This window comes from Oncorhynchus mykiss, chromosome 27, assembly GCF_057628025.1.
Source record: "Oncorhynchus mykiss isolate SJ-2025 chromosome 27, ASM5762802v1, whole genome shotgun sequence".
NCBI classification, from domain to species: domain Eukaryota; kingdom Metazoa; phylum Chordata; class Actinopteri; order Salmoniformes; family Salmonidae; genus Oncorhynchus; species Oncorhynchus mykiss.
In genome coordinates, this window is record NC_143048.1 from 5,608,035 (window position 1) to 5,623,615 (window position 15,581).

General features: G+C 40.2%; 2 protein-coding genes across 2 annotated transcripts in view; one reads left to right on the top strand and one right to left on the bottom strand.

Moving 5' to 3' along the window:
* The window catches only part of LOC110507371 (uncharacterized), a 90,375-nt gene extending 80,489 nt beyond the window's left edge, over window positions 1-9,886 (bottom strand). The window contains exons 1-9 of the mRNA XM_090223446.1: window positions 9,827-9,886; window positions 9,490-9,599; window positions 8,365-8,606; window positions 8,133-8,234; window positions 7,617-7,808; window positions 4,863-4,973; window positions 3,477-3,669; window positions 3,115-3,251; window positions 2,733-2,957 (exon numbers count right to left, since the gene is read on the bottom strand). Of these exons, the coding sequence (XP_090079572.1) occupies window positions 2,733-2,957; window positions 3,115-3,251; window positions 3,477-3,669; window positions 4,863-4,973; window positions 7,617-7,808; window positions 8,133-8,234; window positions 8,365-8,606; window positions 9,490-9,599; window positions 9,827-9,886 (1,372 nt within the window). The remainder of the gene's footprint in view (window positions 1-2,732; window positions 2,958-3,114; window positions 3,252-3,476; window positions 3,670-4,862; window positions 4,974-7,616; window positions 7,809-8,132; window positions 8,235-8,364; window positions 8,607-9,489; window positions 9,600-9,826) is intronic.
* Window positions 9,887-12,452: 2,566 nt separating this feature from the next.
* On the top strand, window positions 12,453-15,217 carry LOC110507258 (uncharacterized). The gene is made up of 10 exons (XM_021587147.3): window positions 12,453-12,670; window positions 12,791-13,114; window positions 13,297-13,332; window positions 13,559-13,609; window positions 13,770-13,877; window positions 14,020-14,044; window positions 14,159-14,202; window positions 14,310-14,360; window positions 14,459-14,571; window positions 14,889-15,217. The coding sequence occupies exons 1-10, from the start codon at window positions 12,622-12,624 to the stop codon at window positions 15,027-15,029; spliced, it is 942 nt and encodes a 313-aa protein (XP_021442822.3). The 5' UTR covers window positions 12,453-12,621; the 3' UTR covers window positions 15,030-15,217.
* The last annotated feature ends 364 nt before the right edge of the window (window positions 15,218-15,581 follow it).

Genomic DNA, 15,581 nt, shown 5'->3' on the forward strand with positions numbered 1-15,581 from the left:
TCTCATCTGACCAGAGTAGCTTCTTCCATATGTTTTGGGAGTCTCCCACATGCTTTTTGGCAAACACCAAACGTGTTTGCACATTTTTTATTTAAGCAATGGCTTTTTTCTGGCCACTCTTCCATAAAGCCCAGCTCTGTGGAGTGTATGGCTAAAAGTGGTCCTATGGACAGATACTCCAATCTCCACCGTGGAGCTTTGCAGCTCCTTCAGGGTTATCTTGGGTCTCTTTGTTGCCTCTCTGATTAATGCCTTCCTTGCCTGGTGGTGCCCCTTGCTTAGGGGTGTTGCAGACTCTGGGGTCTTTCAGAACATGTGTATATATACTGAGATCATATGATAGATCATGTGACACTTAGATTTTATTTAACTAATTATGTGACTTCTGAAGGTAATTGGTTGCACCAGATCTTACTTAATTAAGGGCTTCATAGAAAAGGGGGTGAATACATATGCACGCACCACTTTTTCATTTTTACATTCTTTAGAATTTTTTGAAACAAGTCATTTTTTTCATTTCACTTCAACAATTTGGACTATTTTGTGTATGTCCATTCTATGAAATCCAAATAAAATGCAACAAAATTGGAAAAACGCCAAGGGGGATGAATACTCTTGCAGGGCATTGTATAATTGCAATGGCTTACCAGATAATAAGAAAAGACTATCAATATTTACCTGGCTAAAAGAGAAGGAATATAATATCTATTGTTTACAGGAAACTCATTTTACAATTTAAGATGAAATTGTGTGGGAAAAGGAACTTAAAAGGGGTAATGATATTAATTAACAGATCCACAAGGTAGCTGGATTCATTTAAAAATGTTATTGGACCAGAAACAGATTTGGATCATTAATCTATACAGTCCAAATAATGATGAACCACGCTTCTTTGAAAATATATGTCATAATTAATCAAGACTACAAGCAATACAAGACTACATTATTATGGTGGGAGATTATAATACGGTTTTAAATAATTAAATGACCCGTAAAGGAAATCACACTACAAACAATCACCCTCATGCACTTAAGGAAATAACGAATACCATGGATATATTGGAACTAGTGGATATATGGAGAGTAAAAAATCCTGACCCAGTGAGATATAAATGGAGGAGGCTCAATCAAGCTAGTCCTCTTCACTACTTTCTTATGTAATTCTCGCTGGCACCAAAAGCTTAAAAAGTGTTGATAGGGAACAGAATGCGGTCGGACCATCAAATAATTTACATATAGGATTTTTCTTTATTTGAACTATTTCCTACATTGTAGTGAAGACATCAAACTATGAAATAATACATATGGAATCATGTAGTAACCAAAAAAGTGTTAAATAAGTGAACATATATTTTATATTTAAAATTCTTCAAATAGCCACCCTTTGCCTTGATGACAGCTTTGCACACTCTTGGCATTCTCTCAACCAGCGCCATGAGTTAATCACCTGGAATGAATTTCAATTAGCAGGTGTGCCTTCTTAAAAGTTAATTTGTGAAATATATGTCCTTCTTAATGGGTTTGAGCCAATCAGTTGTGTTATGACAAGGTAGGGGTGGTATACAGAATATAGCCCTATTTGGTAAAAGACCAATTCCACTAATAAATAAGCAAAGAGAAACGACAGTCCATCATTACTTTAAGACATGTAGGTCAGTCAATACAGAACATTTCAAGAACTGAAAGTTTCTTCAAGTGCAGTTGCAAAAACAATCAAGCACTATGATGAAACTGGCTCTCATGAGGACCGCCACAGGAATGGAAGACCCAGAGTTACCTCTGCTGCAGAGGATAAGGTCATTAGAGTTACCAGGCTCAGAAATTAAAGCCCAAATAAATGTTTCACAGAGTTCAAGTAACAGACACATCTCAACATCAACTGTTCAGGGAAGACTGTGTGAATCAGGCCTTTATTGTAGCGGTTCTCTTGTTGTGAAGTAGAGGCGGACCAAAACGCAGCGTGGTGGTTATTCATTGTATTTTAATGAAGACACTATACATGAATAAACTAACGAAAACAAGAAACGTGAGAACTCAAAACAGCCCTATCTGGTGCAAACACAAAGACAGGAACAATCACCCACAAACACACAGTGAAACCCAGGCTACCTAAGTATGATTCTCAATCAGAGACAACTAATGACACCTGCCTCTGATTGAGAACCATACTAGGCCGAAACATAGAAATACCCAAATCATAGAAAAACAAACATAGACTGCCCACCCAACTCAAGAAAGTGATGGAGTGCTGCATCAGATAATCTGGCCTCCACAATCACCCGACCTCAAACCAATTGAGATGGTTTGGGATGAGATAGACCGCAGAGCGAAGGGAAAGAAGCCAACAAGTGCTCAGCATATGTGGGAAGTCCTTCAAGACTGTTGGAAAAGCATTCCAGTTGAAGCTGGTTGAGAGAATGCCAAGAGTGTGCAAAGCTGTCATCAAGGCAAAGGGTGGCTACTTTGAAGAATCTCAAATATAAAACATATTTTGATTTGTTTAACACTTTTTTGATTACTACATTATTCCATGTGTTATTACATAGTTGTGATGTCTTCACTATTATTCTACAATGTAGAGTAGGTCAACTTTTGACTGGTACTGTATATATGTATACAGTATATATAAAAGACATGGCTTCCTCATTATTGACATACACTGTATATTTCTATTGAAAATATCTACTCAGAATAGGGGTTTCTATTCTACTAAAGTGTGTTTTAGTCCTTACCTTCAGGGCAGTAATGTCCAGAGCTGCACCTCCCAGTCGGCCCCCACACCCCAGCCAGGCAGTACCAGCCACGTGGACATGGGCGGCACTCACCCTCTGCCTCCAGCCCACTGCGTTCACTCCACGTGCCCACTGGGCACTTGTGTTGTGTAGGGAACATGGTTCCAGGTGGGCAGTAATGCCCGGGAAAGCAAGAGAGAGGAGGCCTCTGTGAACCTCCTGTACCTGTGTAGGACAATGCAGAAGTATGCTGCTGGTGACACATTTTGTACTGTCAAATGTAGCCACGGCTCAATGTACTGTAATTAGCATAACGTACATGAAGCTGGAGCAAAGAAATATGCAAGCTAACAAGCTAGCTAACTAGCAGATAGAGTTGCACCTCGTAGACAGGCATATCGCGCAGGGCAGCGCTGGCACTGAGCAGGGTCAGTTAGGTCAGTGCGGTTGCTAAGGGTCCCAGGTGGACAGGCATTTGTCAGAGCATTGGGTCTGGAAGATCCAGGAGGACAAACAAATCTAAAAGAGACATTAAAGTAAGTTGGGCTAGTATGTTGAGAATTATAATATATTATGGTCATATTACTATTTTATACAATTCAATGGATTCACATTCCCAAAACAAATCTACCAGGATTGCAAAAAGATAAGAAACAGAACCTAAGTAAGAACAGATGTACAGTATTGTCAGAAGTACAGTTGCTGGATATTTTCAGCCTGTAAGAGTCTGTCAGAAAGCGTTACCCTTGCATGCAGTCTACATCCGGAGCCTTCAGGGCTACTTGTGTGCAGGCCTTGCCCGGGTAGCACTCCCTACAGTCAGTAGCCTCATCCTGCCCTTCCAGGGGGTTAAATGTGCCCGGTTGACAAGGCATGGGGTCACGGGTACCCTCTGGGCAGTAGAAGCCAGCTGGGCATCTTAAACAGTCCTTCACACCTAAAGATGTTAAAGACTTGTTGTTCTAGGGAACTGAGTTTTTCCTGATCATGTTGTCATGAGTAGGGCATCACATTATTTTTTGAGGAATCATAATAAATACCTGTTATCATCTATAATTGTGTTGTAGTTATATACTGAACAAAAATATGAACACAACATGCAACAATTTCAAAGATTTTACTGAGTTACAGTTCAAATGGAAATCAGTCAATTGAAATAAATTAATTTGGCCCTAATCTATGGATTTCACATGACTGTGAATACAGATATGCATCTGTTGGTCACAGATACCTTTAAAAAGGTAGGGGCGTGGATCAAAAAATCTGTCAGTTTCTGGTGTGATGACCATTTGACTCATGCAGGGCGACACATCTCCGTCGCATAGAGTTGATCAGGCTGTTGATTGTGGCCTGTGGAATGTTGTCCCACTCCTCTTCAATGGCTGTGCGAATGGCCATGGAAGAACTGGGACATTTTCAGCTTCCAGGAATTGTGTACAGATCCTTGCGACATGGGGCCATGCATTATCATGCTGAAACATGAGATGATGGTGGTGGATGAATGGTATGATAATTGGCCTCAGGATCTCTTCTCTGTATCTCTGTGCATTCATAATTGCCATCGATAAAATCGATTAGGTTGCCAAACTGCAGTCAGGTCAAGACCCTGGTGAGGATGAAGAGCACGCAGATGAGCTTCCCTGAGACGGTTACTGACAGTTTGCGCAGAAATTGGCTGACGTGGTTACACGTTGTCTGCGGTTGTAAGGCCAGTTGGACGTACTGGCAAATTCTCTAATACGATTTTGGAGGCGGCTTATGGTAGATAAATTAACATTTTATTCTCTGGTAAAGCTCTGGTGGACATTCCTGCAGTCAGCATGCCATTTGCACGCTCCCGCAAAACTTGAGTCATCTGTGGCATTGTGTTGTGTGACATAACTGCACATTTTAGAGTGGTCAACTATTGCCCCCAGCACAAGGTGCACCTGTGTAATGATCATTCTGTTGGATGGATTATATTGGCAAAGGAGAAATGCTCACTAAAAGGGATGTAAACTAATTTGTACACAAAACTTGAGAGAAATAAGCTTTTTGTGCGTATGGATCATTTCTGAAACATGGGAACAACACTTTGCGTAAATGTTTTCGTTCAGTATAGTAAAAGAGATGAAGCAAGTGATGTCTTACTTAGAGCCCCTTGGTGAGGAGTAAAGGTACCCCTTGGGCATATCACTTCCTCCAGTGTGCCAGCTGGGCAGAACCTCCCACGGGCACAGGGCAAGCCATGGCCTGCAGAGCCTGCCACAAAAAACAAAAGGATGGTAACAACCCTTAAAGAACAGCCGACAACATAGTTTTATGTACTGTTTAAGTAAAACAGTGGTGCACTTCGGTACAGTGCACTACATTTTATAATTTTTCAAACATCTCAAACATATTTGTAATAGATAGATAGATACAGATATATTTCTGCAATATACAGTACCAGTCAAAAGTTGGGACATACCTACTCATTCCAGGGTTTTTCTTTATTTGTACTATTTTCTACATTGTGGAATAATACTGAAGACATCAACACTATGAAATAACACATATGGAACCATGTAGTAAACAAAAAAGTGTTAAACAAATATATTTTAGATTCTTCAAAGAAGCCAAAGATTCTTCAAAGAAGCCCTTTGCCTTCCAGCTTCATGAGGTAGTCACCTGAAATGCATTTCAATTTGTATTTGTATTTATTATGGATCTCCATTAGCTGCTACTCCACCACTACCAAATATCTACAGTATTAAATCAAGTGTGTGTATAGTGCGTATGTATCGTGTGTGTGTGTGTGTGTGTGTGTGTGTGTGTGTGTGTGTGTGTGTGTGTGTGCGCGCATGTGTCTGTGCCAATGTTTGTGTTGCTTCACAGTCCCCGATGTTCCATTAGGTGTTTTTTTAATCATTTTTTAAATAAAACTTTACTGCTTGCGTCAGTTACTTGATGTGGAATAGTGTTCCATGTAGTCATGGCTCTATGTAGTACTGTGTGCCTCACATAGTCTGTTCTGGACTTGGGGACTGTGAAGAGACTTCTCGTGGCATGTCTTGTGGGGTATGCATGAGTGTCTGAGCTGTGTGCCAGTAGTTTAGACAGACAGCTCAGTGCATTCAAAATGTCAATACCTCTCATAAATAAAAGTAGTGATGTAGTCAATATCTCCTCCACTTTCAGCCATGAGATATTGACATGTATACTATTAATATATCTGTGTATATCCAAGGGGCAGCTGTGCTGCCCTGTTCTGAGCCCATTGCAAAAAGTCATTTTTTGTGGCACCTGACCACACGACTGAACAGTAGTCAAGGTGCGACAAAACTAAGACAGACTTCTCCCCATATTAGCCGTTTCAATATGTTTTGACCATGACAGTTTAGAATCTGGTGTTACTCCAAGCAGTTTAGTCGTCTCAATTTGCTCAATTTCCACATTATTAATTACAAGATTTAGTTGAGGTTTAGGGTTTAGTGAGTGTTTTGTTCCAAATACAAAGCTCTAAGTTTTAGAAGTATTTAGGGCTAACTTATTCCTTGCATCCCACTCTGAAACTAACTGCAGTGCTTGGTTGAGTGTTGCAGTCATTTCAGTCTCCGTAGTAGCTGACATGTATAGTGTTGAGTCATCCGCATACATAGAAACTCTGGCTTTGCTCAAAGTCAGTGGCATGTCGTTAGTAAAAATTGAAAAAAAGCAAGGGGCCTAAACAGCTACCCTGGGGAATTCCTGATTCTAACTGGATTATATTTGATAGGATTTCATTAAAGCACACCCCTGTGTTCTGTTAGACAAGCAACTCTTTATCCACATTATAGCACGGGGTGTAAAGCCATAACACATACGTTTTTCAAGCAGCAGACTACGATCAATTATGTCAAAAGCTGCACTGAAGTCTAACAACACAGCCCCCACAATCATTTTATCATCAGTTATTTGTGTAAGCGCTGTGCTTGTAGAGTGTCCTTCCCGATAAGCATGCTGAAAATCTATTGTCAATTTCTTACTGTAAAATAGCATTGTATCTGGTCAAACACAATTTTTTCCAGAAGTTTACTAAGGGTTGGTAACAGGCCGATTGGTCGGCTATTTGAGTCAGTAAAGGGGGCTTTACTATTCTTTACTATTCAATTAACAGGTGTGCCTTGTTAAAAGTTCATTTGTGGAATTTCTTTCCTTCTTAATGCGTTTGAGCCACTCAGATGTGTTTTGACAAGGTAGGGGTGGTATACAGAAAATAGCCCTATTTGGTAAAATACAAAGTCCATATTATGGCAAGAAGAGAAACGACAGTCCATCATTACTTTAAGACATGAAGGTCAGTCAATACAGAACATTTCAAGAACAGAAAGTTTCTTCAAGTTAAGTCGCAAAAACCATAAAACGCTATGATGAAGGAAAAGCAGCCAACAAGTGCTCAGCATATGTGGGAACTCCTTCAAGACTGTTGGAAAAGCATTCCTCATGAAGCTGGTTGAGAGAATGCCAAGAGTGTACAAAGCTGTCATCAAGGAAAAGGGTGGCTACTTTGAAAAATCGAAAATATATTTGATTTGTTTAACACTTTTTTGGTTACTACCTGATTCCATATGTGTTATTTCATAGTTTTTTTATTAATTCATTTAACCAGGCAAGTCAGTTAAGAACAGATTCTTATTTACAATGACGGCCTACACCGACCAAACCTGGACGACGCTGGGCCAATTGTGCGGTGCCCTATGGGACCCCCAATCACGGCCGGTTGAGATCCAGCCTGGATTCAAACCAGGGTTATTCTACAATGTATAAAATAGTCAAAATAACTCAATTCCCTTGGATGATTAGGTGTGTCCAAACCTTTGACTGGTGCTGTATCTAATGTTCCATTCCAGTAGCTAAGTGCAGTGTGTTTGTACTGTGCCTTACCTGCAGGACAGAATCGTCCCTCTGAACATCTCCGGCAGGCTGTCCTACTTGTCTGGCCCAGTTGTTCTCCGGCAGTGCCAGCAGGGCAAGGTGACCCGTGGGGTGTCTCTGTGCCCTCCTCACAGTAATACCCTTGTGGACACATGAATAGGGAGCCCGGTCTCCGTGAGCTGCCTTCCAGACAGTAAAACCCTGATGAAGAGTATTATTACAATTACTCATCCATTCCAGCCGATAGAAATAACATAAGATGACGTGACATAACTAAGCATAGCAGAGCAGAGCACACACAACATCACTATACACACCATCCCATTGGCATAACGTCACATAAGATAACATAAACCACAAACGCTGCAGATATCTGCAGATCAAACAAGAAGCAGGAAACATACATTTTTCAACTGTATTTTTTTTTTTTAAGTCGGCCTCTGGTACAACGACTATTTATTTATGTTGGTATCGTAACTTTAGTGAATCCCCACTGTGGAGATGACCTGAGGATGGTCTGATTACCTGCTGGACAAGGGGGGCAGTCCCACACCCTCTGTAGGCCCTCTTTGGGTCCATAGGTTCCTGCTGGGCATGGCAAAGCAACACCTCCAACACAGTAATGACCTGTGGGAATACAATTTATAGATGTACATTTATACCGCTAGCTGTCAATCAAAATTTAAAAATCAAAGACTATTAGTTGAGTCTGTGATGTATTTTACTACAGAATTTTACGGAAATCTAATGACGTCACCTAAAGGACAAACGATGCAGGCTGCTCCCTCCTCACTGTCCCTGTGTGTCCCAGGAGGGCAGTTGGAAGGAGGCTGTCTTGACCGCTGAGCTAGCTGTGCCCCTGTCCTACTCCAGCGAGGTACCATAGTGCCTCCACATAGAGAGGTCCCATTGCAGCTCCTGCACTGTGTTTGGCCAGGCATGGAGCACTGTCCAAGGAGACAGGCCAAAGGTTGGGAGGTCCTTTTCTGTGGGCAGTAGCTCCCTGGAGTGGTGAGAAACGACTTTCAGTTGATCTCATATAAAATGTTCCATCCGGCTTTGTACAATCCTTCCACTAAAATATATGGGGCCATTTATTTATTTATTTTAAATCCAGATCAACATGATCCTGTGTTGTCTGAATCCTGTTCCACCCCATCTGAATTTGTTCCCCCTTCATTTAGAAAGGAGGGACCACATCTGGATTAAATCTTTTGAAAAACTTAGCCCAGAAGGTAATAACTGGATCTCTAATCTGGTGTCTGTATTGAAACCTGTCAATGGTGTGCGTACTGGGAGCGGAGTCAGGTGCAGGAGAGCAGAGAGTTGTGAACAGGCGCACACTTTATTTAGGCAGGAGAAACCAACAGACGGGCGCTTCTGCGTCGAAACCTCCATCCAATATGCCAAAGTGCAAAAACGCGCAAACAGTCACAATAGTAAAGTACAAACAAATAAACATACCTCGTGATATAAAACACGGAATAAACGCACACCAGAAAGAGCGCATCAAAAATGACACGTAACACGAAACAATCACACACATAGACATGAGGGGGAACAGAGGAATAAATACATGTAGTGTGACTGGGGAATGAAAACCAGGTGTGCAGGGAACAAGACAAAACAAATGGAAAATGAAAAATGGAGCGGCGATGGCTAGAAAGGCCGGTGACGTCGACCGCCAAACGCCACCTGAAAACAGAGAGGAGCAGACTTCGGTGGAAGTTGTGACAAAACAGTTTCATCGAGGGAAAGGCAGAGGATTGCACCCGTATACACTTTTGAACAGGGCCAGGAGTTTTTCCTGAACTGACCAGGGAAAACTCTGTGCTTCTACTTATAACTGAATTATTTTTCCATAACGGACAGTCTTGGTGACTTGCCTGCTGGACACGGATGACACTGGGCACTGCACAGAGTGGAGAAGAATCCTGCTGGGCAGTATGTGCATTCCGTCTGGCTCGGGTTGGGCTCCTCTCCAGGTCCACACTAAAGTGGTAAGAAAACAGATTTCTCTTTACCCTACTCATCCTTGTGCATTAAAGATTGCATAACACTGATCAACCTATGAATATCTTCATGTATAACATATATAAACTATTTTGAAAACACACACACACATATATACTGTAAGTGATGGTTAGATTCTCAATTGCAGTGAAAAACAAAATACCACAACCTATACCTGTTGAGGGTATCCATTGGGGCAGACAGACCCAAAGGGACAGGGCAGGCACTGAAGGAGTCCCTCTGGAGAGTGCTGTCCTGGCGGGCATGGTTCTAGCGTCCCAATGGCTGGATCACAACGGAACCCGGCAGGACAAAGTCTGCAGTCTACTCTGTCCTCTGTGCTAACTAATCCTAGCAAACAGGGCTACAGCAGACAGAGACATATCATAGATATAGTATGAGTATATGTACAGTGCATATTACATAGGATGGATGAATAGCATAAATTCATATAATACCTTGCAGTCTTCAATGCTACCTCTTCCTGTGTAGTGGTTGTACTGTCCTGCCGGGCATCTCCTTGGTGCAGACACATTTCCAAGACAGCTATAACGAAAATCATATAGCATTTTCTAATGATTTAATTAACTCATTGACTTTTTTGACACTAAAATATTAAGTATCTGCTTATGTCTTATGAACAGAACAGTACAATGGAAGCTGACACATTGAGTTACTGAAAGAATAAATATTGTCTGGTACTCACAAATATCCTGAGGGACACTCCACACAGAGTTCTGCTAAAAAGTAGGTTCCCTCAGGACATGGGCTACGGTGTTGCTCAACACTGAGGGCCAGATCAGGATTCACTTCCACGAGACCTACATGAATGAATGTCAGGGACAAAAAGAGGTCAAACATAATTCCCTCATACGTTTGTCTCTTTACAAAGTTATGTTACTGTATTATTATAGTGATAAATGTATGTCAAGTGAGGGAGCGTTTTAGTGAACACAAGTATTACATGTCAAGTACTACAATATATAAAACAATTTGAGAAAATACCTGAAGCAAGGGCAGGTTGTTTCAGTAGAGGATTGATCCATAATGCTGAGAGACCCAACAGAAGAGACCCAACACTGTACCACTTATACATTCTTAGAAAATGTCAAATAAATTCCACATTGTCCCGTTAACCTGTATCTCTGTTTGCCCAGTGTAGTCAATCGGAATGAGGTCGTTTGAACCAAAGGATGAAACTGAGACCTCAGTCATTGAAAGTGAAATGTGAACCATGATGCAACCTGATTCCAAGAAGCCTCCTGGTCAGTCATTTAATGGTATTCAATGTGCTCTCCTGTTACCTTGCACGTCCAAAGTGAATGCAATGCATCTAGAAAGCTATGCCAGTCAAGGCCTCTTTTTCGATCTGGACTGTTTCTTCTTTGAGGAGGGAATCAAGGATTCCTGATGACAGTATATGAAAACTAAAAAGCCGTTTCCAGAAAGCTGATGCCAATAACCAATCAAATTAAGTTCTGTATGCACAGGTTTTATTTCTGATATTATGCAACACCTGTCACAGTGTGGAACGTCATCCGTGACACCCCGGTAACCTACACGCCCAGGACGTTCCTAAAAATGAACCACAGCTTAAGTGTAAAGGGGAGGTGAAAAAGTGGGTAATGAATGACTGTTTATTAATGCAGGTCAGACTCAGACTTGCAATCACCCTCTTCCTCGCCATGCTTTGGAACAAATGCAGTGCCAAAACTGCAAGAGGTTTATCAATAGTTGATGCACCAAGCCGGGCGACTTGGGCACAATGTGTCATTTGTTTTGGCACTTCGAAAAAAAGCCTTGTTTTCACTATCCCTACTTTCTAACAGCACAAACAAACAGACAGCCAAAATACAACCTACACAGCACCACTTAAATGAAAGGATCGATTCAGTTGTGGGCTGAAAATTTAAATAGACATTTGAGTGTTACTATCAGCCTAATGCTGCAGCAAATGTAGTGTGTCTAGAGTTTTTTGTATTTTGTCCCCGACACACTCAATAAAACACTGTTAAAATACGGTAGGCTTCAGTTTGAGCTTTCTGATATAATGCTGGTGTACCTTTGATAGGTGATTTGAGTTGAGTTTGCGTACAACAGAACAACCCTAAATACCACTCATAGGTTTACAGTATCCTGTATAACTTACAATATGTGCAAAGTACCAAACATTAAGTCAGAAGACAACAACGTTAGACTGACAAAAAATAATTATTCAACATTTTGTTACATGAAGCATTCTTCTTTTTCTTGTGGTAAATGAATGTAGGATGTTTCCTGTTTGTCTCTCACTCCTCAGCAGAGGGTGAATTGCTGTGCAAATCTATAGCTGCAGTTGTGCAATGCAGGAGTTAACACAAAGCCTACTATTGTTTGTTAGTATCAAGAAGTAGACATTGTTAAGTCACAGTACTACAAGGGTACATTAATGATTTTTTTAAATGGTCTAGTTTTGTCATGTTTTAGGTGGTATTAAAGCTCACAAAAATACTTTAGATATTTAACCATTTTGTACATGTACTTTACATTTAAATATCTGTGTTGACAGCTACATACAGTACATAAAGTATCCAAACAAAACTGTAATTGGATATAATGTGGAATGTATACATTAACATTACATTAATAAGTACTTTACTCAAAGAAAAAGTTGTAAAAGATCTCTAGCAACAAATTACCATTAAAATAAATAAAAAAACATGGGTATACTCTAAAACACTACACGAATGCAATTGTATTTCAGTATGCATATTAAAATGTCATCTTGTTTCATGTTTCCTATGGATCTTTCCATTACCCAAATCTACAAAAGCAGATGTTTGAATGGAAAGTTAAGAACACTTTTATCAGGCATCCTGTTGAACACCACTTCCTGTACCTTCTACCTGGTGCATACTGCAATATGATGGCACAACCCACTGTGACATAAGTGTATTTTTTAATCAAGCAAATTCTGAGCGCTAACCTATCATATAGTTGAAACATAGGGGATCTGGACAAAATGCTAATCTTTGCCCATTTGCCATTGCTGCTTCTTTTGGGAAACCAAGGTAAAATAAATTCCTCTACTTTTTACTTGATGATAATCAAATGTCCTCAAGCTATATATTTAAATCCAAGGCCTACTGACTGAAGAATCGTTGCCTCAATTTATGCCTTTTTCATTACAGATTCAGTAACCTGTATCGACCTGGAGAAACAGCATGAAGTCATCTATGCAGTAGTTGGAGAACCTCTAGTATTGAACTGCACCTACAACTGCTCATCTGGATTTGTGCGTGGCCACTGGGTCAAAGTCTCAGACTGTCCTCATTGTCCTAGTCCAAGAGAAACAAAAAATGTCACAAAGAATGGTGACCTCTGCAGACTACCATTGTATTTTCCACATCTGTCCACAGAAGATTTTCGGTACAACTATACCTGCTTTTCTGAAGATCACGAAAGCAAACATTTCTCACGCAAGATAGAGGTTTTGGTATCACTGCAGGCACAAGGTAGGCAAAAACTGGTTGAAATGACCTACTGTACACTGTAGTTCTTACAGCATGTGCATTTTACCTCTAAAAACAAATTGTGTTCAAATGAATTATCTTAATCCTGTTAAAACGTTAATACATTTATACATCGGTAATTACTGGATAATTGTTTTAAATTATATTGTCTTTTCTTTTGCCAGGTCGGCATAGTGCCCCGGCCACAACGGTCACTACTGGTAAGTCTCACTGGAGAATCTGTTACTGAGACTTTATCAAAAGTCAAAAGAAGTTCACTATATAGGGAATAGGGTGCCAAATGAGACGCAACCTAAATCTCATTTTCTGTAATAGTCTAATTTAATTGCTCTGAGGCTGTTGAATGACATAGGCACAAAATATTATAAAACCATCCAATTTCACTAGCTTACTTGATCCTGATGTCTACTATTTTCTGTGTTTTAGATGTATCGGTGACAGCGTTGAGTAACCACGAAGACTCAATAATAGATAATGGTGATACAAAATGCTGCTATTCTACTCCTTAAAAATGCATTGTGAAACATGTTTAAATGTATTGCAAACAACAAAAGTGACCCCCTGTTTGAGGCAATGACGAATGAGTTGCAAACTGAGATTCAATAATAATTTAGTCTCTGTGCTGTCTTCAATACAGAGGAATTCACAGTTGTCAAAGTGTTGGCAACAGTGACAGTTATTGTGGCTGCTGTGTTGGCAGCTGTGGCTGTCTACTTATGTATGAGCCGCAATCGATATTGCAAAGGTGCGTATACACGTTGTAAATTCAATTATGGACGCCCAGTTTCTGAATCTGAATGTTGTAAAATATGATTCCTATTTTCCAAAGTTGTTATTAATTAATAATTACAGTATATTTAATTAATGCGATTTCTTGTGTATTTCAGGAAAACCTGCTGTTATCTGTACAGGGTATGTTTTTTTTCATGCAATGTGGCATGTTTGCTAAGGCATTTTAACACACTTTTCATTGGCAATTATTATGTGGACTTCCTATGTGGAATTTGTTGATTGGTCTTTTATCAGCACAACATCAAGAGAAGGATCTAGTGTTGGAAGGTCGACAACAGGTAAATGTTTGTTTAATATTACGAAATTTCTGAAACAACCAGTTCACACAATGTCCTAATTCTAATAGATGACTTAATATAATATAAGATACTTACTTATCTTATAGGTGCATGCTTAACTAATTGTGAGAGGGTGGCACTGAGAATAACTCCAGCTGGTAAGACAATGGAATGTACCATTCATTTGAGTTGCTAAACTGGGTGTATACTAAGAAAATCTACTGTACAAAACATTGCATTTCCTGTTTTGATCCAGATTGCCAGAGTGATCATGAGGTTCCTTATGCTGACATAATGATTACTATGCGAGGGGCCAGCACACCTGAACTCACACAGATCTCCTACCTGGCACCGGGGGACCATAGAGAGGTGAGGATTGGAAACTATTGCTTTGTGAGTTCTGTGTGAAATGGAAAGCGCTCTACAAATAAAATGTATCATCTATTATTATTATTATTATTATTAATATTATTAGAACTTCTACAACACCACATTATTTTACATCAACACCACCATACGTCGCCATATGTGACCATATTACTGACATTCACCATATTCAACATAATATGTCAGTGGAGGTTGTGTAATGGCTATTATTGGCTAATGCAGCCCCAGTCACAGGTTGAGACTTTATTTGAATCTCACCTGAAATGGAATCCTGTGTGTTTCATGTCCCCCCTCTGCAGAGGTGGAGAGAAGAGGCAGGCCCTGAAGCTAGGTCCACCCTGCAGGCCTCCCGCTCAGCTGATAGACTGCATGTCCAGCCCCGAGAGGTCTCCAGGAAGATGAGCACAAACTCTGAGTACGCTGTCATCACCTACTCTTAACCAGTGGGGCCGGAGATGGTAAAAGAGGGAATAAGAGAGAGCAAGTGAGAAATGACCGTCACTGTACTCGTATTATTAATCCTTGGCTGTTTTGTTTGCATGTTTTTAATTGTAGCAAGTTGTTTCTATAACTTTAGAAAACAATTAACTGTGAATATCATCCAATAAAGTCTTTATTTTGTGTCATGATGTGGTTTCATGTGTCATTTGGTATCTCACTCACTCAGTTTGAACCTCTTTAGTTGCCGTAGTTAGAGCCTTGTTTCCTAGCAACAAGCATCAACACTCTGGCATTTTTTAAATATTTTTTTTACCTTTATTTAACCAGGCAAGTCAGTTAAGAACAAATTCTTATTTTAAATGACTGCCATGCAACCTTCCGGTTCCTAGTCCAACGCTCTAACCACTAGGCTACCCTGCCGCCCCAATAACTATTGCTGATACAAAACAAACATTTTCCGAGGCCAAAAACATTAGCTAAAGGTAACTTCACGTTCAAAGATATCTTTATTTCTCCATGCAGCAGCCTCCTGCTAGCGTTGCATCCATTCT